The 27,330-nt window shown below is 59.9% G+C and overlaps 4 protein-coding genes across 8 annotated transcripts; 2 read left to right on the plus strand and 2 right to left on the minus strand.

The window, feature by feature from the left end:
- Nucleotides 1-32: 32 nt before the first annotated feature.
- Nucleotides 33-4,996, plus strand: WDR6 (WD repeat domain 6). Its single transcript, XM_048316001.1, has 6 exons — nt 33-134; nt 203-2,624; nt 2,907-3,002; nt 3,197-3,313; nt 3,502-3,620; nt 3,702-4,996. The coding sequence occupies exons 1-6, from the start codon at nt 68-70 to the stop codon at nt 4,199-4,201; spliced, it is 3,321 nt and encodes a 1,106-aa protein (XP_048171958.1). The 5' UTR covers nt 33-67; the 3' UTR covers nt 4,202-4,996.
- Nucleotides 4,868-10,174, minus strand: DALRD3 (DALR anticodon binding domain containing 3). Of its 3 annotated transcripts, none has more exons than XM_048315678.1 (13): nt 8,553-10,174; nt 8,136-8,425; nt 7,754-8,052; nt 7,494-7,552; nt 7,275-7,397; nt 7,080-7,150; nt 6,921-6,979; nt 6,508-6,590; nt 6,286-6,409; nt 6,139-6,197; nt 5,919-6,032; nt 5,629-5,697; nt 4,868-5,415 (listed from the first exon to the last, which is right to left on the minus strand). In XM_048315678.1, exons 1-13 carry the CDS (start codon nt 8,934-8,936, stop codon nt 5,296-5,298), a joined length of 1,854 nt encoding a protein of 617 aa, XP_048171635.1. In that variant the 5' UTR covers nt 8,937-10,174; the 3' UTR covers nt 4,868-5,295. The 3 variants fall into 3 exon arrangements, with proteins under 3 accessions (XP_048171635.1, XP_048171634.1, XP_048171636.1); XM_048315677.1 differs by having other exon boundaries at nt 7,781-8,052; nt 8,136-8,455; nt 8,553-10,173; XM_048315679.1 differs by having other exon boundaries at nt 7,781-8,052; nt 8,553-10,172.
- Nucleotides 10,175-10,716: 542 nt separating this feature from the next.
- On the plus strand, nt 10,717-13,670 carry NDUFAF3 (NADH:ubiquinone oxidoreductase complex assembly factor 3). 2 transcript variants are annotated; one of them, XM_048315683.1, is made up of 5 exons: nt 10,717-10,736; nt 12,463-12,655; nt 12,742-12,808; nt 12,960-13,060; nt 13,187-13,670. In XM_048315683.1, exons 2-5 carry the CDS (start codon nt 12,506-12,508, stop codon nt 13,277-13,279), a joined length of 411 nt encoding a protein of 136 aa, XP_048171640.1. In that variant the 5' UTR covers nt 10,717-10,736; nt 12,463-12,505; the 3' UTR covers nt 13,280-13,670. The 2 variants fall into 2 exon arrangements, with proteins under 2 accessions (XP_048171640.1, XP_048171639.1); XM_048315682.1 differs by lacking the exon at nt 10,717-10,736 and adding an exon at nt 12,280-12,337.
- A 1,203-nt stretch (nt 13,671-14,873) lies between these two features.
- IMPDH2 (inosine monophosphate dehydrogenase 2) lies at nt 14,874-26,396 on the minus strand. Of its 2 annotated transcripts, XM_048315680.1 has the most exons (15): nt 26,257-26,396; nt 26,121-26,169; nt 25,918-26,019; nt 25,657-25,731; nt 25,000-25,206; nt 22,866-22,953; nt 22,087-22,286; nt 20,903-20,993; nt 20,123-20,218; nt 18,708-18,779; nt 16,390-16,533; nt 16,070-16,214; nt 15,841-15,984; nt 15,381-15,464; nt 14,874-15,129 (listed from the first exon to the last, which is right to left on the minus strand). In XM_048315680.1, exons 1-15 carry the CDS (start codon nt 26,352-26,354, stop codon nt 15,108-15,110), a joined length of 1,617 nt encoding a protein of 538 aa, XP_048171637.1. In that variant the 5' UTR covers nt 26,355-26,396; the 3' UTR covers nt 14,874-15,107. The 2 variants fall into 2 exon arrangements, with proteins under 2 accessions (XP_048171637.1, XP_048171638.1); XM_048315681.1 differs by lacking the exon at nt 18,708-18,779.
- Nucleotides 26,397-27,330: the final 934 nt, after the last annotated feature.

The raw sequence follows: 27,330 nt of genomic DNA on the forward strand, positions 1-27,330 counted from the left end.
GCGGCGGCACGTGGGATTCGGCCAATGAACGCTGGGGGGGAGCGGTGGCGGCGCTGCTGCCGCCAAGATGGAGTCGGTAGCGCTGGTGGCGCCGGTGACAGCCCTGGAGTTCGCGGGGGACACGCTGCTGGCGGGTGAGCGGTGGGACCGGGACGGGGCGGCCGGCGGGACCAGCGGCGGCGGCTGACGCGATGTCCCACAGGTATGGGCCCGGAGGTGGTGGCGTTTCGACTGAGCGGCAGCGGGCCAGCGGAGGCGGCGGGCCGGCGGAGCGTGCTGCGTGAGGCCAGCGTGCAGGGGCTGCGGGCCGAACCGGGGCCTGGGCCGGCGGCGCGAGTAGCGGTCTTCGGTGGGCGCTGGCTGGCAGTGCTGGCAGTGCGGCGCGACGGAGCGTGCGGCGGGCCACGGCTGGCGGCGTGCGGCGGCGGGGCCGCGCGGGAACTCGGGGCGCGGGTGTGGGAGGTGCGGTGGATGGCGGGCGGGCGGCTGGCGCTGGCGCTGGGCGGTGGGACCGTGGCGCTCTACGAGTGGCGGGGCGGTGGGCGCTGGCTGCGGCGGGCGAGCTGTGGCGGGGCCGGGGCGCTGCGCTGCGCCGTGCTGGCGGGGGTAGGCTGGGCGCGGCTGGCGCTGGCGGCCGGCACGGCGACGGGGGCCGTGGTGGTGTGGCGGGCGGCGGCGGCGGCGGCCCCGCAGCGGCAGCTGCGCGGGCACCGAGGCGCGGTGCTAGCGCTGTGCTACGCGGCGTCGCGGGGGCTGCTCGCCTCCGCCTCCGAAGATCGCAGCGTGCGGCTCTGGGCCGTGGGCGAGTTGGGCGGCGGGGAGGGAGACGGGGCCAGCGCCTGCCTGCTGGTGTGCTACGGGCACGGGGCGCGAGTGGCCGCCGTGGTGCTGCGGGGGCCGCTCCCGGTCAGCGCCGGGGAGGACGGCGCCTGCCTGGAGTGGGGCGGCGGCGGTGGCGTGCGGCGGGCGCGGCGCGGGCACCGCGGGGCCCTGCGCGCCTTGGCCCTGCGCCCCGCCGGCGGCCGCCTGGCCACGGGCGGCGACGACGGCGGCGTCCGGCTCTGGCGGCCCCGGCGGGCGGCCCCGGAGGCGTTCCCGGTGGTTGCGGCGCTGGGGGCCCCGGAGCGCCCGCGGGCCGTGCTGCTGGTAGGGCCGCGGCGGGTGCTGGCGCTGGGCGAGACGGGCGGGCTGGCGACGTTCGAGGCGGCTCAGGGGCGGTGGGAACCGGTGCTGCACCCCACCGCCAGTGGGCCCCGCGCCGTGCTGGCGGCCGCCCCGCTGCACGGACGAGACGAGACTCTCTGCGCCGTGGCCGGCGGCGACGGGCGCCTCCTCCTTTTCGCCTTGAGCCGGCCCGGGGTCGCCGCCAAGCACAGGCTGTTCGAGGGGGCAGTGCACGGGCTGAGCTGGGCCCCCCGCCCCGGGTTGCCCCCCGCCACCGCTGCTGCCCTTCTGGCCTCCGGGCCCGACGGGGAGATGCTCTGGCTGGACGTCACCCACCGCCCCGGGCAGGCACCCTGGGTGCGGCTCATGGGTCGGTACCTGCTGCCCCCCTGCAAGCAGCGCTGGCACACCTGCGCCGCCTTCCTGCCCCAGGAAGGGCTCCTTGTCTGCGGGGACCGCCGGGGCTCCCTCCTCCTCTTCTCCTGCAGCAGCTCCTCGGGGTCAGCTGCAGAAAGCACCAACATTGCCAATGGTGGCACTGACCCGGTCGTTGAGGACTCCAGCAATGAGTTGGAGCCCTCTTGCTTGTTGCACAAAGGGGCTCTTCCTCTTGAGTCCCCACTGTCAGTGCTCTTCGGACTCCATGGGAAGACAGGAGTTACCTCGGTGACCATCCACAGGGGCTACATTTACAGCACTGGCCGGGATGGTGTCTACCGCCAGCTCCGCCTGCAGGACCAGCAGCTGGAGGTCCTGCAGAAGCACAGGCCCTGCAAAGGGCTGCAGTGGATTGAGGAGCTGCGCTTCACCTCAGATGGGGACCTGCTTGTGCTGGGCTTTCACGCTGACAACTTCGTTGTGTGGAGCAGCAGAACCGGCGAGAATCTCCACTGCATCCCCTGTGGAGGCGGGCACCGCTCCTGGAGCTATTACAGCAGCCCCTTGGCCGAGGTGTTCGCCTTTATCAAGTCTGGGGATGTGATGCTGTACCACCGCGAGGCTGAGCCCTGCGAGCAGCAGGTGCTGCTGGCATCCCTGCACGGCCGGGAGATCACCTGTGTGCGGCACCTGGGGGCCATGGAAGTGCCCGGCCATGCCACCCTTAATGTGTTTGTCACCGGCAGTGAGGACACCACAGCCTGTGTCCTGGTGCTCAGTGAGAACTCTCGGGCAGCCATGCCCCTTGCCCGCCTCAGTGACCACATTTCCAGTGTGAGGGCATTGGCATTTGCCATGGGACCTGGAGATGAGGGTTTTGGTGATGAGGGCTTGTCTGCCCTGCTCTTCTCTGCAGGTGGCCGGGCACAGATTGAGTGCTACCAGCTGCTGTGCACTGGGGACACAGTATCTAACAGTGCTGTGGCCTGCCAGGTCATCCATGTGGCCTCCCACCGCCTGGACAAGCACTGGGAGCAGAAGAAGAACAGGCACAAGCTTGTCAAGATGGACCCAGAAACAAGGTGATGCTCAGGGACTGCCCAAGGCAGGGTTAGTAGTGATCACAGTGTGGGAGGGTGCTGGGAACTGCATGGGCCTCCACTGGAATACTTGCTCTGTGCAGCTGCAGGCTCACAGCAGAGGCAGACAGGGCCAGTGTGGCTTCATATATGATTCCTGGTGTACAGTGTCCCGTGGGCCTCAAGGGGCTTTTGGTGTTAGGGAAAGGCTCAGGGCTGCTCTCCTGGGCCACCCCCCTCCATGGGGCCACAGAGGTGTTGGTGAGCGCTGTGTCTTTGCTGCAGGTACATGTCCCTATCAGTTGTGCCTGGGACCACCACCAAGCAGCTGCCAACACCCTGGAAGTTCCTGGCTGCTGCCTGCAGTGATGGATCAGTCCGGTGAGAAGCCATCATGGGGCCTGAGAGGGAGAATGGAGCTGGTGGTGGCAGCAGAGTGGGCTCCGCATGGGAGGCTGCTGCCATGGATGTGACCTGCTCTGAGCTGGGCATAGGACAGTGCATGGTGGGAAATGGGACAGTGGTGTCAGGGGCTCCTATTCTCCCACAGCCAACTGCCCTCTGCTCCATTACAGGATCTTTGGGCTGCTGGAGGCTGCTCGGAAGTTGGTGCTAGTGGCAGAGTCATTTCACCACCAGCGCTGTGTACTGAAGGTGGAGGCGTTCCTGCACACATGGGCAGAAGGGGAGAGGTGAGCCCAGAATGCTGGGCTGCAACCGATGGGTTGTGGGCAGAAATGTCTGTCCTCACAGGGATGGCAGCTCAGCAGGTAGAGGGAAGGGAGAAGTTAATCCCTGGGGGCTGTTCTGCCACTTCCATGGATCTCAGTGGAGACCCTCAGGGCTGCAGCCAGAGACTCCCCCTACACCCCCCTTCTAGGAGGCACCTCCTGTGCAGTGCAGCCACTGATGGCAGCGTTGCCTTCTGGGACATCACTGGCCCCATCGTGGACGCGGTGGATGCCCTGCACCAAGCAGAGGGAGAGATGCAGCCCTTGGGTGAGTGCTGCTGCCGGGCAGCTCTTCTGCTCCCTCTGACCAAGGTGAGAGTTGCTCTCCTAACTGAGCCTGTTTTCCCAGCCCTGGACACCCCACTGGTCACCATCATGGCCCACAGCTGCGGAGTGAACAGCCTCCACATCCGCAAGACACCCGAGGGACAGTACCTGGTGGCCAGTGGCAGCGATGATGGCTCCATCCATGTCTGCCTGCTGGAGGTGGCCCTGGGCAGGGGTGAGGCCGCAGCAGGGACCTGCCTGCAGGTCCTGGAGCGGGTGTCTAGGCCCTGTGCCCACGCTGCCCACGTGACGGGGATCCGGGTGCTGCGGCCAGACCTGCTGCTCTCTGCCTCAGTGGACCAGCGTCTGACACTGTGGAACCGGCTCCCGGGCGAGCTGGTCCCCCTCAGCAGCACCTTCTTCCATGTGCCTGACCTGGCCGAGCTGGACTGCTGGGAGGTGGTAGAGGCCGGGGGCGAGCTGCGGTACTACTGTGTGCTCTGTGGGCAGGGCCTGGAGATGCTGTGTGGCACAGCCCCCTCCAAACCTCCTCCACAAAGAGGCTCCCCAGTAATGGGGTAGGTGTGTGACATATCAAGGTCCCTTCCTGCATTGGGAGGGCACCCTGCGCTTGGGCTCTGCCCATCACTGCGGCCCCTGCCTTCAGCCTGCACACTGATGTGTCCTGTCCTGAGAGGACAGGCATGTTTGGCTCCTTTAGGGGCAGCACAGCCATGGCTGCGGTGCTCAAAACTGGTGGTCTCAAGGAAGAAGGCAGATGTGATCCTGCCTGGACAAGCCTGGGGCTCCCCATGCAGTAAAGAAGTGGGGTTGTCAGTCCCCCTTGCCCAGGAGAAGCTCTTTCTCTCCAAGGTGTGAAGGACTCATGCCTGGGCTTTCCGATCTTGGTCACAGAGAGGAGCTGTGCAGGGGAAGGCACTGAGGCCATGGCCTGGCCCTGGTAGCTTGAGAGCAGGAGGAGGCCAGGAAGGGTCCAGGCACTGGTGTGACACATGGTGGGCTGCAGCCTTGTGTGCCCTGAGACAGGGCCCTGTGTGATAGTCCTGGCCCTCCAGTGCTGAGGATGGTGCTGAAATGCACAAGGATGCTGACCCTCACAGCAGCACCCTGTGGTGTGAGGGGGTGGCTGCCCACAAATGCCACGTGGGTTGTTCCTGCACAGCAGAAGGACCCAGGACAGTCAGATTGAAGGAGGACAAAGAACCCTGATGTCAGACACACAGAGCATTTGTCCAGCAAGAAGTGTATTGGACCCCAGTACTGGGGCCTGGCTCAGAGCCCAGTGGGAGCCTGGAACCTCAGGAGCTCCCTGCCAGCATGGAGCTCCCTCCAATAAACAGTTTTTAGGGAAGTGAAGTTGGTGTCTGTCTGACTTTGTCATGACTGGTCCCTGGTGCCACCTCCCTCACACTCCCAGCCCAGCTGCTGGGGTGCCACACAAGCTTTTTTCCCTTCTGCTGCTGTGGATGTGGAGGGGCATCCATGTCCCACACTGGACACAGCTGCAGGGAGCACAGACCAATCCCCAAACACCATGGGCCCTGCCTGCCACTGGTGCAGCCCCTTGCCCTGCCGGGAGAATGTGCCCTGTTCTCCCCCACAAACTGTGGTGTGTAGGTGACTGTCACACCATGGCACAGCTCTTCAGGGGTGGCTCAGATCTGGCTGAGAGGAGGGAGGTGCAGAGTTGCCAGTGCACTGTGGAACACATCCCTCACTGCTCCCAGCAGCTGGAGGCGGGCAAACATCTGGTCAAAGAGGTGAGGGAACGGCTCCTGCAGGAAGAAGGGTGGCAGCTTGGGGCTGGTGGCCAAACTGCCCCTCGACAGGCTGGCCATGCAGGCATTGCTGCCTGTGCACCCTTGGAGGCTGGGGCAGGGGGAGATCACACTGCTGGCACCATTCCCCACATGGCTGCCCCCCAAGTGCAGTGCAGCCCCAAAAGGACTGCAGGGCCACAAGGCTGCAGGCTGGGACATCCAACTCACCCCTAGGATGTGCACCCGGTTGTAGTAGGAGCTGAAATCCATGCTGAGCTGGATCAGGAACTTGCATACCTGCAAGGCAAAGACATTCTCACTGCACAGTGAATTCTGGCTGCTCTTGGGCCCTTACCCCCCCCAGCACAGCAGAAACTGCCCCAGAGGCATTGCAATCTATTCTGTAAGCATCAGCCCTGTGTTGCTCACCAGTGGGCAGTACTTGCTGGTGTGGAGTTTTGCCCTAGACTGGGACTGCTGGAGCAGTATCCATGGGTGCTGTGGCACATGGCACTTACTGTCTCTGTGTTGGCAGTGATCCGGATCCCCTTGGAGGGTGGGGGCAGCTGTGCTGCCTGCTGCAGGACTTCAGGGAAGGGCAGGAGATAGTTGAAGAGCAGGAGCCATTCGCCCTGTGAAGGGATTACGCGTCTCAGTGTCAGATTCTCCTGGGCCAGTAGCATCCATCACCAGAGCCAAGGGTGCACAGATCTCCCCATTCCTCCTCTCAGCACTCACCTCTTCTCGGAGGCAGGAGAAGTTCAGTTCAGACACTGGTGGCAGAGGTGGATATGTGCCTGGAAAGCAGGGAGACTGTTGTGCCCAAAGAAGCACCTGTGACTCCAGGAGTGGCTGTCAGAGGAGAGTGGTGGGGCTGATGCTCACCCCGCTCCACAGCCCGCTGGAAGGTGTTGAAGAGTGTGGCCAGCCGGGCACAGTTGTACATCACAAAGGCGCCGCTCTTCGTTCCCTTTGTGGAGATGCTGTTGTTCTCCAGGTCCAGGGTGATCTGAGGGCAGGGAGAAGTCACAGTCCAGGCTGCTCATCACGGATTCACTCTGTACCCACAGCCTGCCAGCCCTGGCTCCATGCAAGCCACTGTCCTACCTGACTCCGATGAGCAGTGCTCAGCATCTCAAACCTGATGGCAGCCACTGTCAGGGTATCAATCACCTCTGTCCAGGCCTCATCTGTGGAGAATATAGGTGCCATCATGCACAGCTTGCTCCATTCCCATGTACTGATACCCCCCAGCACCCAGGCAGGAGACCACTGCCAGGACCAGGTAGTAGTGAGGACCACCACACCACTGGCTCTGGCTCCCATCAGAAGGAGTTGCTCTGTGCCAGTGCCCTGGATATACAGATGCCTTCCCAAAGCAAGGGCAGCACCTGGCTCAATTCTGGAGGGGAGAAGGAGCACCCTGCAGGGGTGCAGCCCAGGCTGTGGACTCATGGGAGCAATGAAGGTGGGATGGAGCAGCATCCATACATGCATGGAGCCCCAGAGCAAACTCTCACCTTGTGCAAGCTCCCCATACTTTATCACGGAAGCTTCATACATCTGGTGCTTTCGGAGCCTGGGAGAAACACAGACAGAGCCATCCACTGTGGGCTGAGCTGGCCCACAGGGAGCCTTGGCAGGAGAGAAAGCAGCAAGTGCCTTGCACACTAACTTACTGGAAGTACTGGTCTGCTCCAATGGGCGATGAGGGGTTAGTCACCTTCACTGGCCCACAGACAAGGTGTTTCTGAAAGACAGAGAGGCTGAGGCGGGGAACTGAGTGAAATCCAGCCCTGTTCTAAACCTAGTCCTGAACCAAGGATGGATGCTGGGGGCCACACTGAGGAGGGTCAGAGGTTGCTCTTGCTCACCTGCAAAGCTGTGTGGACTCCCGGATCCAAAATCCTCCAGAGCACATCCAGCTGCTGCTGCTGGAATTCCTCCTCACAGTTCACCACATGTATGATGCTGCAGCAACTGCTCTGGCCTTTGGCCTGCAGCAGAGCACAACAGGGAGCTCAATCCTATTGCCTGGCAGAAGGGAAGGACATTTGGGAAGCGAGCGGCAGGCAGTGCCGGGGGTCACTCACTGGGCACTGCAGAACAGCTTCCTGCAGCTCAGCCAACGACCACAGTGTCCCCTCCGTCACTGAAAGAAGGAGGGACACAGTGGGACATGGGGTTCTCCAGCCCCCGCCATCCCACACCATTGGGACTGCCCCAGGCTCAAACCAGACTGAAGGGGAATAAGAGGGGAAAGCAATTTGTGTCTAAACCCCCCTTATTTTTGTTAAAAAACAACTGAAAGGAAACAGGCCTATTTGCACCCATTCAGCCCCCACTGCCACACCTGAACTGTTGTATACGTGAGGCTCACCGAGAAGCACATCTAGATTGGGGTCGTAGCCCACCAAGCCCTGCTGCTCCACGAAGCTCTTCAGGTGCACCTTAAAGATGACACCCTCGGCTGTGCCCGGCCCCTGCTCACAGGCTGCGGCACAGGGGCACTGGCCTAGCGCTGCCTTCAAGGCCGAGACGGCGTCAGGGAGGGACGAGCCAACGGAGCCGGAGGGCCAGCAGATGCGGAGCTGCCGCAGGACGTCCCATCTCCTGTCCTCGGTGAGGGCAGGGACCAGGCGGACGCCGACCCTGCGAGAGAGGGCGAGGCAGGCAGTGGGAGCGGCGGAGGCTGTGGCGCGGGGCCGGGAGGAGGGCGGGACAGAGGCACTCACCCCTGGGCGCGCAGCAGCTGGGCCAGGTGGTCGGCCAGCAGGACGGAGCGGAGGTGGCGGGGCCGCAGGGCAGCGGCGCCGCGCAGGGCCGGGCAGTGCAGCACCACGCAGCCCGTCCGCGCCCCCGTCGCGGGGGAAGCCGGGCCTTGCAGCGGCCCCAGCAGGCGCTGGAAGGCCTCAGGGCGCCGCACCTGCACCGCCAACCCCGCCGGCGTCTGCCGGCAAACCTGCAGCGGCAGCACTGCTGGGCCCCGCAGCGACGGCACCGCCGACACGGCCTCGGGGGGCACCTGCGGGCGGAGTGCGAGGAAGGGTCCGGGCTGCACGTGCACAAGACAGTTCCACCCTCGGCCCCATCAAACAGTTCCCGCAAATCCCCGCTCCCGACCGATGCCTGCCCGCGCCGCCGCGGCCTACCTGCCCGCCGGGAAAGGCGGCGCTCAGCGCGGCCCGCGGCGCCAGGAAATCCCGGTGGCGCAGGTTGCGGGCGCCGCTCTCCTTCACCCAGAGTGCGGCGGGCCGCCCGAGCGCCCCGTTCAGCGCCCGCAGCGTCGCAGCCACCCCCGGGCGGCCCTCGCCCATCTCCATGGGAGCCCAAACGCCGCTTCCGCCACCGCGACCGGAAGCGACATCCCGCCTCGCTTCCCCGCTTCCCGCAGGTGGCCGCCATGTTGGGCGCGGCGCGCGGCGCTCCCGGGCGGCCATCTTGGTCGCGGGCGGGTTGGCCGGGCAGAGCGGCCATCTTGGGGGACCGGGCGCGGGGCCACCATGGTGGGTGTGGCGGGTGGCGGGTGCCGCCATGATGGGTGTGTCAGGTCAGGACCATGGCGGAGGCTGCAACCAGGCACCCCGAATGGCCCGGGAGGGTCTCAGTCCTGCTCAGCCTCACCCCAGCAGGGCCATGGTGTCACCTTGAGGTGCATAGGAGTGGTGTCCTCTCTTCTCCAACACTGGGGTGCCCAGATCTAAAACCCTCAAGAACCGAGCGGGAGCAGGAGCCAGAGGCCATGTCGGGGTCAGACAGGCCCGGGCAGGAACGGGCTGCCCAGGGCAGGGAGTGTAGCCTAGCTGAGGGCACGGCCCAGCGTAGAGCATGGCCCAGCTGTCCCTGGGCTGTTGGGGACAACGAGGGGCCCTGGGAGCAGGTCCAGCAGCCTGTGGTGGAAAGGGAGGTTTAGATGGGCTGGAGGGTGTGAGGCAGACCCCAGCTGTGGCATGGTGTCACTGGCAGACCCTGGCTGGCCAGTCCAGCCTGTCCAGCACGAGCCCCAGGGCTCGGCTGGGCTGTGACATGATGTGACTGAGAACACCAGCGGCACCCGTGTGCTCCCAGCATGGGCTCTGCATGGCACAGCGATGAGCAGCTGTGGGTGCAGGCCCTGCGATGCCCCCCAGGCCTGCCCCAGTGGGCTACTCCTGTCCAGCACATGAGCAGCGTCCCACTTATCAGCGCCAGGAAGAAGGAAGTGGAAGCGATTAGATCATGCCATCGTGGTCTTGATTACATCTGCAGAGCTGAGCTGCTCCACAGCAATGGTTCCAGCACAGATCTGACAGAGGGCTCACGCTGTTGGCCAGCTCCCTGAGAAGCATGCTGGGGACTGCTGAACTGGGGACAGGGCAAGGGCCCAGCACACCCCCAGCCCCATGGCACCAAGCCTGGTTGACAGGAAGCAGGAATCCAGGAAGCACCAAACCCCACCACAGCACGCACCCTGAGGAGCTAGGGACCTCCCTCTCTACCGTGCCCTTCCTGCCCTCGCTGTGAGGCCGGGGGGGGGGGGGAAGAGCTCTGCCCGCAGGGCCCAAACCGGTTCCTCCAGGGCTTGTGTGCATGTGGGAAAGAGGGGGAGCAGGGCGAGGGCAGATCCTGCTGCGTGGGCTCTTCCAGGAACACAACTCATTTTGGGCTTCCTCAGGCAGCTCTGGAGCCACGGGGCTGCAGGCCACAGCCCATGAGAATCTGCAGCCTCAGGGCAGGAGCAGGAACACATCCCCCAGCCCTGCCATGGTGGGGTGCTCCCTGCACCACCCACAGCCAAGAGGTGATCTGAGAATCGCTGCTCACACCAGACCAACTGCTGACTGTCCGCAGGACAGGAGCTGCCCAGACCCCTGCCTGGCCAGGGCGACTTGTTGGACCTTGTGTCACCACTCAAGGTGGGTCCAGGCTGGATCCGTCCACATCCCTAGAGCATCCCTGCAGGCCACCCACATGGGCCCTGGCAGCGCAGCGGCCTGGGGAGGGCTCTCAGAGGTGCCGAAAGAGCTTTGGACAGACACGACATCCCCGATGGCTCTCTGGCTGCCTGCTCAGCGGGAGTGATCGTGTCATTCCAAAGCCATCTCTCTCCAGGGGTTGGATCCTGCCCACCCCTGAGGGTGCTGCGGGGGCCAGGGAGAGCTGGCATGGGCAGGAAGTTTGGCAGTGTCACACAGCCTGCACCACCCTGGTGCAGGTGACCACATCCACCCTGTGGCCAAGCAGCCATGCTCCCCATACTCTCCCAGGAAGCCAGCTGCTATTTTTAGCTGCTGGGGCACAAGAAACAGAAGAGCCCTCAGCCCGGTGCAGGGGCTGAGCAACGAGGCTGGGCACCGGTGAGCCCCCATCCCGATACCCCCCTTCTCCCAGTGTGGCCCCAGGCGCTGCCCCAGCCCCAGGAGAAGTTGGAGTGGGACACGCGGCTCTCGCCCAGCACAGGGTGGTGGGCAGGAATGGGGGGCGTGGGGGGCGAGAGCGCGAGCGCGGGTAACGAAACCCCAGGGCAGCTGGGCACAGCGGGAACAGCTGCTTTTGGGATTCCGTTGCCCGCGCTGGCGCCGCGGAGGGATGGGCACGGGCACCACGCCATGCCACCCCGACCCTAGGGCAGTCGGTGGGCCAAGAGGGGAGAGGGCGACTTACCAGCGGGGACCGGGGCGGAGGAGATGCGTGGGAGCCGCCGCCGGGCCGTTGTGGCCGGGGGTGCTGGCAGAGACTGGGGTTGTGCTGCCGGCTCCCCCCGCGCCGCGGGCCGGGTGCCAAGGGGAGGGCGGCACGACCGAGCCAAAAGGAAACGGCTCCGAACAAAGCCCCGGTGGGGCTGGAGCAACTGGTGCCACCCCATCAGCCCCCAATGGGGCCCGGAAACACGAGCCGTCCCCGAGGGAGGGCACCTGCCCCGGCACCTGCGCCCAGAGGCGGCACGATCCGGTCCGGCCCCGCCGCTGCCAGCGCCCCCAGCCCCCGGCAAGAACCCTCGGAACCGCCATGGGGGGAATTGAAACCGCGTGAGGGACCCCACCGGCCCCATGCGGAGCTCTCGCGGTGTCGCCCGGGGATCCCTGGGACCCTGCGCTGGCCAAGGCTGCCGGCTGTGGGAATTCCTGATGCCTATGGCACGGCACGGCACGGGCACGGCACATGCCCCGCCGCCACTGCCGGGGAGCTTCCCCGCAGTGTTAGGCTACGGCTGGCCCCGGGTGGGTGACACAGGTAGGGGACATGGGTCCCCTGCCCCAGGGTACCTCTGAGCCCGCAGTGCCACCGGCCTCACCGAGCGCGGCAGGAGGAGGGGGGAGGGTGCAGCGGGAGGTCCCGGCGGCGGCTCGGGGGGTTCAGCCCGGACTGGCGACAGCCGCCTGCAGTGGGGCACGCGGGGAACCGGGGCGCCGCGCCGAGCCTGGGGCAGCCCCGGGACACCGGCGGGGCCGAGCCAGGAGCGCAGCCGAGACCCGGGCCCGCTTCCTCCCGCCCGGGGAGCCGCCCGCTCCCCTCTCACCTCCGGCCCCGCAGCCTTCGGCACAGCAGCCCGGGCCGGTCCACAGCCCCTCCCGGCGGCGGGGTCGGGGAGGCTCCAGCAGGACACCCCGCGCCCCGTTCCCGCCGTGCCGCTACCGCCCCGCCGCTGGCCGCTTTCGGTTTCGCTCCGGCGCCCACCCGGGCGCTGCAGGTCGGGGCACGCCCGGGCCCGGGGGCGGGGTGTGTGTGAGTGTCGCTGCCCTCCCGCCCCTCAGGACCCGCGGGCGGGGGGACCCCGAAATGTCCCCGGGAGCCCCGGTCCGACCCCGCTCCCCGGGTGGCGCTGTCCCGGCCCCGGCCGCCGGGGGGCGGTAGCGGCGGGGGCGGGGCCGCTCGGCGGTTCCGGCGGGGTCGCGGCCATGGCGGCGGTGGCGGCGCTGCGGCGGCTCGTGCCGGTGGCGGGGCGGGCGGCGGGCAGGTACCTGCACCGGCAACCGGCACCGCGGCTGCCCTGCGACCGGGGGCGGTGCCTGTAGGGTGCCGTAGGGTCTCCGAGGAGTGTCCGTGGGCCCCACGTGTCCCAGCTGCTCCTTGTCCCCGCAGAGCGCCTTGCCGGGGTCACCGGCTCACGCCGGCGGATGATGAGATGTACCAGCGAACGCGGGTGATGGTGCTGGAGCCGGAGTCCCCGAACATCATGTTCATTGAGGGCTACAGCACCCGCGGCTTCACCATCAGCGGAGACGTCGTGGTGGGGCCCTGCGCCGTCCTGCCTCGCAGCATCCTTCAGTGGAACGTGAGTGCCCGGCGGCGGGACAGGGGCTGCCGGTCCCCACCGCGCACCGGGGGAAATCCCCCTCAACGCCCGCTGTGTTCCCGCAGGTTGGGTCCCACCGGGACATCTCGCACGAGAGCCTGTCGCTGTTCCGGCTGCTGGAGCCCCAGATAGGTACGCGGGGCAGGAGGGGCGCGGACTGCCTTCCCTTCGGGCCCCTGTCGGGGTGGCTGTGCGGGAGCCATTGGTCCCTGCAGGAAGGGCAGGTCCGGGCCGAGGCAGCTCGAATGCTGCCCTGCCCACCCTTGTCGTGCCCTCGTTGCAGAGATCCTGGTGCTGGGCACAGGGGACAGGGTGGAGCGGCTCCACCCCGCCACGCTGAAGCAGATGCGGGAGTGCGGGATTGCTGTGGAGGTACAGGACACGGTAAGGAAGGGTGAGCACAGACAGCACCCCATTGATAGGGAGGGAGGGGGTCATATACCTTATGGGGAAGAACCGAGTCTCCTTTTTGAGGGCTGGAGTTTCACTCATTCCCTTTTCTATTCACAGGCAAATGCATGTGCAACCTTTAACTTCCTAATGAATGAAAGGCGCGTGGTGGCTGCTGGGCTCATCCCTCCGCGGGGCACCTACGGGATGTAGGCACTGCCTGCCATGCCCATGTGGGCTCAGTGGTCCTTCCCCTGCCTGCCTTGAAGCCCCCGACATCACCACTCCCAACTGAGAAACGCTCCAGACTGAACTGTCTGGAGCTGCCAGCTGGGTGATGGCTCTGCACACAGGTGGGCTGTGAGTTATGTGGGCTTAGCTCTTCCCTGCATTCCCTGGCTTCTTGGCCTCCCTGCCCAGTCTGGGCTGGGGACTGTGGGGCACAGCACAAGGCTTTGCTCCCACAGCCCTGCCAAGGTCATACCCCCACCTTGGCAGCAGAACGCCTCACCCTGAGATAGGGTGAAGGCTGGTGTGGCGAGCTGTACACCCCCGGGCACATCGGGGGCTCCATGAAGAAAATACATGTAAATGGGAAGTACAAGAAACTGTGTGGTGGTTAATGCACAGCACAGTGAGGCTGTAACAAGTTGATGGGGCATGTGCTCACCTTGGTCACTGGGCAGCATGTGTGGTGGTGGAATGCCACATAGCAGCTCCCTGAGCACAGCCAGCACCAGCAACTGGTGTGTCCCAGCTGGTGCTGGCTTGGCTTGGACTTTCCCGTGGGGCTTTTTACCACCCCAGCACCCCTGTCCCTTGGGTGGTGTTGGTCCAAGGATGCTGCATCCCCTCTCCTGGGAGGCTCAGCTCCAGCAGGGGACATGGAAAGGGTCACTGTCCTGTCCCCCCATTGGTTGGTTCATGGTTGGGGATGTCACCCCTGGGGAAGAGGGTACATGGACCTTACGGAAGCCTCATGCCCCGAGCTCTGCCACCTTAGCAGGCAAAGGCAGGGGATGCAGCTGCAAGGTTAGGGTAGCTTTGCTTAGCAAGTGTCTTAATGAGCATGTTAATGAGTGTGTGACACCGACACAATGGCATTGTAGTCAAGGCTCTGGTTTTAGTGTGTAAATCAAATATCACATCCCCAAACCACTGATGATAAACACACACTCTTCAGCAGGAGTGATGTGTGGGACATGTACGACTGATACAGGTGTAAAATACTTCTGTCTCCTGGTGTTGCAAGCACAGGTAACCTGCCAAGCCAGGGAGGTTTACACTGCTGAGGCCTGCAGAAATGCAGACCAGCTCCTTTATGAACTTGTGCCCCTCCCAGTGCATTGCCCACCTTCTGGCAAACAATCGCTCTGTGGAGCCTGGGCAGGTAATACACAGTGAACAGCCCAAGGGGGTGCAACCACTGGACCTGGAGGTATGGCAATTACAAGAAGTTTAGGGGAAGGAGAATGCAGCAGCTGGACCAGGAATGGGGTCCTGCAGCGTCCTGGCTGCTGCCACAGCTGGGTTTGGCAGCTCCCAGCAGGAGATAATGGCCCTGTAAAACGATTTGCTTTCTTGCCCAGCAGCCCAGCCCTTGTTTTCTGCTCTCAGGAAGGATTTTTAAAGAAGCCATACTGTGTTACCCACTCAACCCTGTCTCAGGGCTCTCCCATCCCTGTTGCCCTTCACATGCACACAGTCCCTTTCTGGGGTTATCAGCTGCTCCTGAGGGTGTGGGAAGCAAGGGACAGAGCCAAGGAAGGAGAGCAAGAGAGATAAAGAAGGAAGAGAGGCTCTGGGCTAACACCAACTGCACATCTTTTAATTTTTTTATTGTAAAACATGGCCAACATGTGCAAGGCTCCAGCCCAGGATCACAGCTCCCAGGTGGAAGGTGGGCCCCGTGGGTGGTCAGAAACCTAAGATGGCAGGAGCTCCAGGCAGCCCAGAATAATGGCACTTCTGCAGCAAGAGCAGCTCCCGCGCGGAGCAGCGCAGAGCTGAGTGGCACAAGGACAGACACAGACGGATCTCTTCAGAAGAGGCGCTTCTCGTACCTGCGAGGGAAGCAGCACCAGGGAGCCCCTTTACTGACCCACCTCACCCAGGGCAGGGACAGAGGTGCAGTAAGGAATGGATCCTGCCAGCCCAGGGAGGGGGACAGCCTCAGCTGATGCAGCTGTGCAGTGCCAGGGCAAGCCAATGGCACACCAAGCCAAGGGCATGGTAGCTGAGGTACAGGGTGGCTGTTTCAAACCCACAACACCCCCCCGAGGTGACAAGCAAGGATTCTGCCAGAAGCACTTACGAATGGAGGCCGTGCACCCCTCCTTCAACCTGGGCAGATGTCGTCCTCTTCTCAAATTTCAGCTCTCCTGAATACATCATGGCTCTGAGGGGGAAGGACACCCATCACAAGCCAGGCAGAGTCCAGGGAAGACAGTGCTCTGGCACATGCTCAGCTGGAACAGCTGGGATGAGGGTCATTGGTTCCTCCAGCCGTGGCCAGAATGGTCTTTGCTGTGCTCCCAAGAACCAGGCTGGGTAACGTAACCCAAACATTTTGAGCCCAGCCAGCTGAATACGCAGCAAGAGACCACACTCCTGCAGCCCTGGGGCTGGCAGATCCATGATGAAGTGCCCACTGGATATGAGGGAAGATGGCTACTAACTATCCAGAACACACCACAGCTTGAGTACAGCTGCCCAGGGACTCCAGACAGCAGGACCATGACCTAACAAGGGTACAGGCATGGGGAAGCACTCACCGGACTTGGGTCAGGCTCTTGGCACCGATATCCTGGCAGGAATGCTGGATCCCAGCAATTAGGTATGGAATGAATTTATGGATAGAGCCCTTGTCTTGCACTGCACCGGAGACCCCCTGGGCCACTTTGATTTTGTCTGTCTCACTGCATGAAAGCACATATCAAGGATATTTGTGAAGCAGAGAAGCCCCAAAAGCTTGATCTGCTGCCCCAAAGCACCATCTCTGACCTGAAATACCGATTCTGGCTGCCCAAGTTCTTGTCCATGGCATCTAGGGAGCCCATGCCGCGGTATTTCTTCAGCCTGATGCCATCCGAGAAGAAGTACTCGCCTGGGGCCTCCGTGGTGGCAGCCAGGAGAGAGCCCATCATCACTGGCACGAGATATCACCAGGAACAGCACATCAGCAGCAGTGGTGGCAAAATCCCTCAGGGTCGCTGGGCACAGCATTGGCTGCAGCTCCCATGCCTCCAGCAGGTAAATGCCCTCATGCCCAGTGTGATGCCATATGGAAACACTTCCTAGGAGACTCCTACAATGGTGCTCACCTGTGGAGGCCCCAAGTGCCAGCGCCTTGGCGATGTGCCCAACCGTCTGGATCCCTCCATCGGCAATCACAGGGACGCCGAACCTCCTGGCATACTCGGACACCTTGTACACCGCGGTGGCCTGGGGACGGCCGCACGCCAGCACTGCGGGACAGAGCACACACAGGATGAGCTCCACACAGCAGCACATCCCTGTCCAAGCAGGCCCTTTCAGGCTTCCAGCACACACATGCTCCAGCACTCAGAACACACAAATCCCTGGATGCTCCTTCCCTAGGCTGAATTGCAAGAGAAGCAGATGCCCGGGAGATGCCTGCTGAGACGTCCTCACAGCCCTTAGCTCCAAGAAGCTGAGTGACCTTGGGACTGGGGTCTTTGATCAGATGCTTGAGATCACACGAGACTTGTGGCTCATCCTGGTGCACAGCAGATGTGTGGGGAGCTTGGGAAGGAAATAAAGCAAACTCCAAAAGCCCCTCTCCAAAGCATCTCTGGCATGTAGCCATGTCCCACTGCTTGCTCTCTCCTGGAGCTGCCAGACCCCTTGTCCATGTACCCAGCATCTGTATGATGTGTCTCTTGAATGGAAAGGCAGTTGGCTGGGAGAGAGCTGGTATGCTTGTATATGGTATAGATATAAATATATCTATACATACAGGTCTGCATACACACACGAACACACATGCAGCAGTGGAAAAGGAAACGGGCAGAATGGTTTGGTAATAATTTATGTTCCTGCCCTGCAATATAGCAAGGATTCCATCAGGTTTAGGTGTCCCATGGGGAGGGAGTTACCAGCTTTGGATTTACTTGTTCTTCCCAGTTAGTAGCAGTTAAGAGGCTTCCCATTATGTGAGGAAAACCAGCACAAGGCATGTTTTGTAACACATTTGTCAGCCACAGGCATGCAAGAACACTGAGATAAGCTTTTCTCAGGGAGACTTCCCTTCCCCATGATCAGCTGGAAGACTTTTCTCCAGTCATGGTTAGTCCCATAAACTGGGTAAGATTAAGGGCATGCAGTATTAGTACTTTGGAGTGTGAACTCCAGGTGTGGTTCAGCCTGCACGGCAGCAGTGCTGGCAGCACGTCCCTGGCAGAGGCGTGCTGGGGCCAGGATGCTGCAGTTCCTCTGCTCCCAGCACTCAGCAGCAGCTGCTGAGGGAGGGAAGCCAGACTCCAGGCTGAGATTGTTAAAGAACTGAATTTAATCAGACCCCAGCATTCAGCTCGGGCTCAGCCAGCCAGGGAGAGGCTGCCAGCTTTATCATCAATGCCCTTAAAGAGATGGTCTCGCACAGTTCCGCACTGCTGAAGGCCACACTGCAGCTGCAAAACACTGCCACGGAAGAGCTCTGTGGAGAGAAACACCCATTTCTGGAGGTCTTGAGTCCAGGGTCTATGGGATCGTGCTATAGACAGTGCAGGGCCTGCAGAAACCTCTCAAGCGCAACCACAGAGACCAGCCCTTTTAAAGCACAGCTTGGCTCAGGGCCCCTGGGAGCATCGCACCTCTCCGACTGTCCCAGTGCCCAGTGCCACAGCCCCGGAGTGCAGGCTTCCCAAGCAGGGTTCTGAGCACACACACATCACACAGTCGGGGTGAGGGTTTGTCCCTTTTAGTGCATTGGCAAAGGGTGGCCCTACAAAATCATCTGCTAGAGAAAACCTTCCAGGATCTGCAAAAGTAAACCTCTCCCTTTGAGGTGTGTCACAACTAGGAGAAAGGACAAAGCCTAAGGCTTGCCTTGCAGGGGCTGCTTGATCTGGTAGCATCAGAGCAGAGAACACTGCACCTTGTGCTGGGCAGGCAAGAGCCCCTTCTCTCCAGACTTGGTGGGGAAAGATGGGACACAGCTGCCAAGGTGGCCATGCACGGTGAAGTCCCTCCATAACTCAGGAGAGCCAGCTTCATGGGAAGCTTGGCCAGTGCACAACTTCCCCAGAACTAGGGTTACATTTTGAGCACGATTGAGGACTGCTCAGGGATCACCTCCCAGTACTGGATCAGCAGGAGCATGCCTGGCTAGGAATCCAGAAAGTGCAGTCAGAAAGCCCAGTCAGGCTCCTAACTGGATTTTGGAGTGGAGAGGACAGGCCTGAGTTCCCTCAGCTTGGACACTTCAGATTCTGCTTTACAAAATCAGAAAGGCTTCTCAGATTTCATTTCAGATTCAAAACCAGTATCCAAAGCCACAAAACCCCAAGTGCATCTACAGCTAAATTATTCTCAAACAAGCAGTAGGGCCATGTGCAGCCAAATCAGGGTCCTGCTTCAAGACACATAATTAGGGTTGGGAACAGGGCAAGTGACTTACTATAGGTGCCCGTGACAGTAGAAGGGCATTTGGGGCTGTGGGACTTTAGGTCTGGAGGGATCTTTGGAGCAGCTAAACGAAAACAAACACACACATTTTAGAGACAGAAGAACAGCAGCAGAACAAAGGACCCCAGAAGTGACCTGCTACTGGGCAGAGCATACGGTGTGGGACAGAGCTGACTTTGCAGACCCTTCCTAGCCTAAGCCAAGCCAGAGGCCAGATCCCAGGCAGCCAGGCCTGCCTATGCACAGCACATGCTCGCCCTACCCCAGCAGCCAGCCAGAGAGGTGGCACCTACCCCAAAAAGACAGAGTTCTTGCCCTTAACAGGGCCAAAAACCTGGGGAGCTGCAGGCAAGAGTTCTGCAACCACATCTCCTGTCAAGCACCATGCTCTACCTCTGCTCTGCTCCTTTGCCAAAACCAGCACCCAACCCTATCTCCTGGGGCAGCTGGAGGAACCACCGGGACATTCACCTCGCTGCAGATCAGAGCGTGCCTTTGCCTCGGAGCCTGGGTAGGACATGTGTGTCCTGGTTGTGTTCTGGCTATGGAAGTGTCAGCCCAATGATACTACCCCCCTCCTTAGAAAGCTGACCTGAGACAGACTGCCCTGACTGGGAATCCCCTGCAGCCAGGCAAAGCGGGAATGCAGCACAGGTCCAGGGCTGCTCACAGGCTCCATGCTGGAAAGGGCAAAGCTAATGCAGCATCTTCAGCCAGCAGCTGCTCACTTGCTGCCTCCTGTGGCACAGACCAAGGACGAAAGCAGAGAGAGGACGTGCTTGTGGACTGCAGCACCTTCCTGCACCACCTCTCTGTACCCCACCAGAGGTTCAACACTCAAGGACTGAGTCTGTCCTCACGACAGACTTTCTTCAGGCCCTAGGGGATGCCCCTCTTGCCTTTTAACTAAGGGTGACAGTCTCTGCCTCACACAAGCTCTGTCTAACTGCAGAGACAAAAGCAAGAAATCCCATTTTGGCCTGGAAATTGCAAAGGCACCGAGCCCAGATCAATATTCAAGCATCACGCACACTGCTGCCAGAAGGGAAAATGGACAGGCCAGTGCACTTCACCCATCAGCACTCGGGATCCAGTAACCCCCTCTCCCTGCAGAGCTGCCCGCCAGCCCCATCCCACACTGAGCCAGCAGCTCCCCTCAGGCAAAGCCGCCATCTGCCACACCGGCTCTACTCAGTCTCGGTCAGTACTGGGAAATGCCTTTGCTGCTGCTGCCACCCCAAAGGTTGGAAGTCCTGGACAAAGCGGGTGGAAGGCGTCTTGCTGGTCTTGCTGTTGGACACTGCCCTCACAATGGGAGAATTCCATCCCAGCCATGCTGCTTTTCAGCACGGAATTTCTACTAATAGGTGTCTTCAGCCTATTTAGGAAGCAGCTGATCTCTCTTACCTTCCTGTGTGATGCAGATGGAACCACTGCCCATTCCGACCCTCAGGGCATCAACCCCCGCGTCAATGAGGTTCTTGGCCTGAGCAGCAGTCACCACTGTGGGGAGCAGAAATCGGTTTGAAAACAGACAAGCACATTTGCAAACAACACTTCTCTGCCCTGGAGGTTCCCCTCAAGGCCTCCAACATCCCCTGCCCAGAGCAACAGCCTGTGCCAGAGCCAGGCCTGTCTGGGAGGAGCAGTAAGTTTCTGCCCCAACTGTCCCCAGTGGGTGAGGTGACACTGCCCCCTTAGGCTATTCTGCAACACACTTCCACCCAAAGGCTGAGGCAGCAGAAGTCACAGCATGGTCCCAAGCACTCTCTGGGCCACACGAGGTAGGGAGGGCAGAGTACAGGGTAACAGCAACATCAGGTAAAGACAAGGACCACTGGACTCTGCTGTCAAAAGGCAGGGAAAATTGCCATTAGATTTCCACATCAAGCAATATTCATTATTATGCAAAATTTTAAACTGGTGTGTAAAATAAGCTAATGTGTAATGTGCTACAGAGGACTGTAGCACACTGTGCTGCAGAACAAAGGTTTCCAAGTATCTGCAGCTGTAAGGTACTGCCCTGTGTCTACAGTGGTCTTGCTCCATTCCACAAGCCAGAGGAAACCATTTTAAGTTCATAGACATTTACCAAGATGACCATTCCATTCATATCCCTGCAGCTCCCTCTGTGTCTAAGAAACAAACGTCATTTAAAGACAAGCAGAGTCTTCAACACACGCCTACCATTTCCTCCAATAACTTGTAGGTTGGGATATTTCTCCTTAATGTACTTTATCATATTGATCTGGAAGATGGAGTTCCCCTGAGAGGAATCCTGCAACAGAAGGAAAATCAGTTTCAACCAGAATTTCTGCAGATTACAAATGCAGCTTCAGAAAAGCTTCAGATCTTCACTCTGCTTGCTGGGGTCTCTGCTAAGCTGGGTAAATGGGCAAAATGACTCCCCACATTGGGCATAGAACCCCAGGAGAAGCTGCTGCCTAGACAGGAATGTACCTTTCCAGTACAGTTTATTGTAAAGTCAGTTTATTGTAAAGTCTTCAGTAATATCCTTCATGTTTAATCCTGTAGCTTCTACAAACTACAAGCAGAACATCTGGCTGTGGATAAGAACCATCTGGCTCTACCAGCAGGACACTGTCAGTCCTGTCTCAAACTACAGGTGAAATGGAGAATGTTCCTTGTGAAACCCAAGAGGGCTGGGGAGGGGATACACCTCCCCACTGTGCAGCAGAGCAGCTCGAATACCAGATGCTGAGCACTGAGTACTCAGGCCCTGCCAGCCTCTGTGACCCAGTCAAATCGTGTCTGTTAAACATTTCCCACTGCTCAGCCATGCCCTCAGAGCACACCGGACACACAGGATCACGATCGATGAGAAAACCATGTGCAAATACAGGCAGTGACAACTGTGCCCGAAAGTTTACAGGCCAGAAAGGGAAACCAGCAGAGCAACTCTGGGCTCACCGATCACTCCTGAACATCAGTAAGAGAGTAACACAGTAACAAACACCAAAGGGATAAAGGGAAACTGTAAGAAGCCGAGCATTCAAAATTAGTCAGGAATATCAGAGAGGCTGGTGGCAGAGTGCAAGAGGTATTTGTAGATGATTCTGTATTAACCGACAGTGTTTCTCTTCTCAGCCTTCAGGGCTTCAGTGCACCCTACAAACTCCCTCCAGGTCGCATAAGTCTCCAGGCAAGAGGAAACCCTGCAATTTGGCAATTCTAACCTGAACAAGACTGAGAGGTCAACCAACTGCTATATTCTAACACGTAAAGGCCTCTGACAAAGACAGCGAGTGCCACACTGCTGCCACACTGTCAGAGACATTCATCCAGCCCGGGGACTCACCCCCAGTGTCCCAGGCTGACACAATGCCCATGGGCGCCCCATGGGTGCTCACCAGCACGACAGCGTCCACGCCAGCCTGCACCAGCAGGTCCAGCCGGTACTTGTCATCCTCGTGGGTCCCGATAGCGGCACCACAGAGCAGCTGCTTCTTGGAGTCCTTAGAAGCCAGAGGATAGTCCCTGTTCTTCTTGAGATCAGTGCGGGCAATGATAGCCACCAGCTCATCATCTTCATTAACAATTGGCAGCTTGCCTGGAAACCGACAGGAAGAACATTATTGCAGATTTCTGCAGGAGACAGACGTTAGCTCAGAGCAGTGCAGCAGACCAGGAGCAGTGGGCAGGCAGAAACTGCCAAAAGATGGAGACTCAGAGGTGTGTTACCAAATCTTGACTGGCCATGGATGCCAGCAGCCCTGGCTCAAGAAACAGATAAAGGAGTTTGCAGGATTGGAGAAGAACTCAGTATTTTTACATTAACCATAGATAAAGTGTGTATTTTTTAATAATTAGACACACAATACCCTATTAAAAATCAAACTAATAAACCCTAAGAGAGCAGAACTGAGTGCTGAAATGTGAAGGCCAGGAGAGAAAATCAAAGACAGTGGATGGACAGCCAAATACTGGGCTGCCAAGAATCCCTCAACTCCAAACACATTTGAGATGAAGGCATGTGAACTCTGTACCCTGGCAGAGGGCTGCAGGGATTCTCTTCACTATCCTCTCCCATGCTTCACCCGTGCAGGGACTGTGTGCACACATTCACCCACTGCTGCCCCAGCCTAGCGCTTCCACAGCTCTCTCTTGTGCCCCAGATGGCCACAGGTACCTTTTTTACTCCTTTGCAGAATTTCATTTGCTTCTTTCAACATTACGCCAGCTGGGGCCACAACAAGATCCTCCCGCTTTGTCATAATCTAGTGGGTGGGAGAAGATAAAAAGTTACAAGAACTCCTTCACATTGATCTGAAAATATCAAACCCCCCCTGCCCACGTGAAACGCTCTGCAGCAGCCATGCAGGAGTGCTCCACAAAGAGTCCACAGCACAGCAACACGCCTCCAGAAACACACAGGAAAAGCCTCCAGTGTGCTGTCCCCATGTGAGCACTGGCATCAGGCCCCAAGCCCATTAGTGCACTGAAAACAGGAGATGGCAGAAGGCCTCAGGAAGACAAGTGAAAGTACCTAGAAACAAGGGACAACTCTCAGATGACCCTTATTTGGGACATCACCCTAACAGCCCTCCCTTTTAACTGAAGCACATGCAAATAAGGGCTGGAGACACCTTCAGAGTCTCATGCTGTTGTGGCAGAAATGGTGCCCTCGATCTCGTTTTCAGGCAGCATTTCCAGTGCACAGGCCCTGGAAGGGCTCTGCCCAGAATAACCCACTGCTGCTGCTGGTAAGGTCAGTGGGGCAAAGGAGTTGCATCAATCCAAATATGCTCACCCACACTCACTCTGACAAACATGCACCAAAACACGGTGGAAAACAAAGGGCAGTGCTGGACAGTGGGCAACAGGGGAACATCTGACCTAGTATGGTGGCTTTCACCACAACAGTGGTCTCCCACTGGGAGAGCAGCCCAGAGAGATAATGAAATCTCCCTCCTTGGAGATTTAGACACAGCCCCACAAAACCTGCTCCAGCGGAACATGCCTCGAGCAGGTGGCTTGACAAGAGACTTCCAAGTCCCCTTTCCAACCACAGCATTCTGTGATCACCAGGTCCCCATGAAAGGTTATTTGAGAAGGCTGGGCAAAGCTAAAAGGAAACACTCTGTAACCCTTCAGGAAGGTAGATCAGTTGCGCACAAAGAAAAGAGGGAACATTTTAGTTATTTATACTGTAAGAACAGACATTTTGCATCGGGAAAGAGGCTGACCATGCCTGCATCTACCCAAAATGCTGTGACAGAACCCACATCTCGGGAGAAGCTAATCCACACTTCCTAAGTCTCTGGGATTCATGCGCTTCCTATGCTACAGGAAACCCATGTGTTTAAGTGGATGGCAATGAATGGCTCAGTAAGATGACTGCCAGTGGAGAGAAGATTGAGGAAACCATGCGTTCCCCTGGCCTTGCCTGGTGACAGGGACAAGCACCAGACACTGACAGCAGCAAGTCTCCTGCTCTGCAGTGCTGAATGACCCATGTAAAGGATGAGGGAAGATTCTTATCTGGCTCCTCTGAAGGGGCAGCATTGCTTTAAAGGGCCGTGTGCACTTTTATAACCTACTCCTGGTTTAAGGCTTTCGTATCAGGTATTTGTAGCCGATTTCAAACCAAACAGGGATCAGCATGTGACATCAGGTTTGGTCAGCAAGAGCTAAAAATATTTGTGAGTCAAGAGCAAAGCGTGGCCAAGAGGCACTGGGGGTGTAACCTGACAGCGCCGCAGATCTCCAGTTACACAGCTTGTGTAACAGGGATCACAGAGAACATTCTCCTGCGTGAGGGGAGCCTGACAGCGAAGCATTATGAAGGCCAAACTGCCAGACTGCAAGTTCAGGGGGTTCTTTGAAAGAGCAAGTAACCCAGATGAGGCATATAGGGAAGGACAGCCCAGAAAAGGAAGATCAGCACTTAGAGGGTTTGTTGGGCAGAGTACAGCTGCTACAGAGCTGACCAGTGCCAGCGTATGGCACTACAGCAGCAGCCAGGAACACCAACAACTAATTAGTGAAGCAGAGGAGAGCTTCCACAGCACTGAAAGATAACCCCCATGACTCATACAAACTGCATGGTCTGCACTGCAGGAGTCGCTCAGAGAGTGCAAACGAACAAGACACTCTTCCCTGGAAATACACTCACAGACAGATCTGCAGAGCTAAGCTGGAGCTGCTCCCTCCCACTGGCAGAACACCCTCACAGCCACTCGCTCACCCTTCTCCTCATCACAAGCCACATGGCTTCCTAACATAGTGCTCATACCCATCAGGTACTCACAAGCCCTTCTCACCTCACCAAGGGGCAGGTCATGCTCTGACTCTTTCAGGAAATCAATATCTCTGGACGAGATGATCCCAACCAGCTTGCCCCCCATCTTCCCATTGTCCGTGATGGGAATCCCACAAAATCCATGACGAGCTTTTGCTTCAAACACATCTCGTACTCGGTCATTGGGGCTCAGCACCACGGGGTCTGTGATGAATCCTTGCTCGTATTTCTGAAAGGAAGCAGATCCAGCAGCCAGGCTGAGCAGCACTGCCAGGCCAGACAGGAGCGAGGCACATGACCATGGGTTACTGCAGCCACTCACACGGGTCTGCAACCACCCAGCCCAGCCACATGCTCACCAACAGGACGACTCTCAAACCAGAAACAAGTCTCACCTAAATGTTAAAATCCAAGTGTCTCCAGGCTAACCTCCTCCCTGAAAGATGGGGAATATTCCCACACCAGGAGGACTCAAGTCCCAGGCTGCCCATAGAAAGTGCCTGGCACACAAGAGGGCTGTGCCTGCAAACCCTGGCAGCACTACAGCTCTGAAACACCAAGATCGGGCACAAGTCAGCAGTCTCCTCATGCAGCTCATTCAGCGAGGCCAGACCCGTTGCCCACCTCCACGGAGGACCCTGTGCCAGCACGGTTTGGTGCTGCCGTTCCAGCCACTCACCTTCACCTTCCGCACTTCGTTGGCCTGGAACTCCGGGGTGCAGTTGTGGTGGATGAACCCAATTCCCCCGGTCAGCTGGGGACACAAAGGCGGCCGTGAGTCACTGCAGACACTGCCCTGCGCTGCACCAATGGAGCCCTCGGGCCCGGCCTCGCCCCGAAGGGACCCCCGGGCAGACACACGGGTGCCTCAGGCAGCGTTTCCTGCCCCGCCAGCTCGGTGAGGGCGGCACACGGGACCCGCCCGCGGGGCGGCACTCACCGCCATGGCGATGGCCATGCTGGCCTCGGTGACTGTGTCCATGGGCGAGGAGACCAGCGGGGTCTTCAGGGTGATCCTCTTGGTCAGCGCCGAGGTCAGGTCCTGGCGGGGAGGCAGGCGGCGGCGGCGGCGGCGGGTGAGCGGCGGCACCGGCGCAACCCCCGCCCCGGCCCCCCGCCCGCTCCCCCGCCCCGGCCACTCACCACCTGGTCCGCCGTGAAGTCGATGTACCCGGGGAGGATGAGGAAATCGCTGCGGGGTAACGAGGGGAGACGCGTCAGCGACCGCAGCGGCCCCGCGCCCCGGTCCCGGTCCCACCCCCGTGCCGGCCGCACTCACTTGTACGTGAGCCCATCGCCGCAGCTGAAGAGCTGCTGCGCCGTCAGCCCGTCGTCGGGTACGTAGCCGGTGCCGCCACTGATCAGATAGTCCGCCATGGCCCCGCCGCGTGCCCGCCCCGCCACTCCGAGCGCACGCGCGCCCCGACGGCCGCCGGGAGGGACCCGCTGTGACCGCCCCGCGACGGCGTGGACAGAGCGACTCCGGGAGGGGCAGGCGCCGATAGCGCCCCCTGGTGCCGCGGAGGGCCCCGGAGCGGGGCACGGCCCCGGCTCTCGCTCTGCGTTGTGCCGGGCGGTGCCGGGGACACTCCGGGCCCCGGTGTCGCTCTCAGCCGCCAGCAGTGCCTCTTGAGCAGCTTCTCAGCACCGAGCCCGTGCGTGTTCAGCCCGGTGACATCGGGTCATCGCGGCTGTTCTGTGTTCAGGCCGAGCAGCCGGGTCCGTGTACCGGTAGGAGGCAACAGGAGAGAGCTGAACTCCAGTACAGCCCAGTAGAGCCCTGCGTGCCGGGCCCTGGCTTGGCTGGCACCAGCTTGTGGCACCAGTACACTACTAGTACCTGCTAGAAGACCCTAAAAAAGCCCAGCTATGGGTGACATGGTGACATGCACAGAGAGACACTGCGGGTTGGGAGCCAAGTCCAACAACACCAGGTACTCCTGCAGTTTCAGAAGACAAGAATGGGCTTGTTGGGTCAGTGGTGGATGCAGAGCTGGGACAAACCAGCAGAACCCAAAGCAATTTTGTAAGTCAAAGGGAGCTGCACAAAGGATGAAAGTCAAAAGGCAGGAGCGAGGCAAGTCTTGCACCTCGAGGGGAATGAAAGGCACAAAGGAGAGAGGCAGCAGTCTCACCGGAGAGGATCCAAGGTGATCCCAGCTAGGCATTAGCCCCCTCTTCCCGAAGCCACCAGGCCAGGCTGTACAAACAAGCAGTGTGAAGAGGATAGCTGCACACTGGGGATTGCAGTGTAGCAGCTTCACATCTACCACAGATCGGGGCTGGAGGGAGGATTTTGGAGAAGAGCAGTAGCAGGAGGAGGGGAGGACTGTGCCTGGAGGAGCAGAACAGG

This window comes from Corvus hawaiiensis, chromosome 11, assembly GCF_020740725.1.
Source record: "Corvus hawaiiensis isolate bCorHaw1 chromosome 11, bCorHaw1.pri.cur, whole genome shotgun sequence".
Classification (NCBI taxonomy): domain Eukaryota; kingdom Metazoa; phylum Chordata; class Aves; order Passeriformes; family Corvidae; genus Corvus; species Corvus hawaiiensis.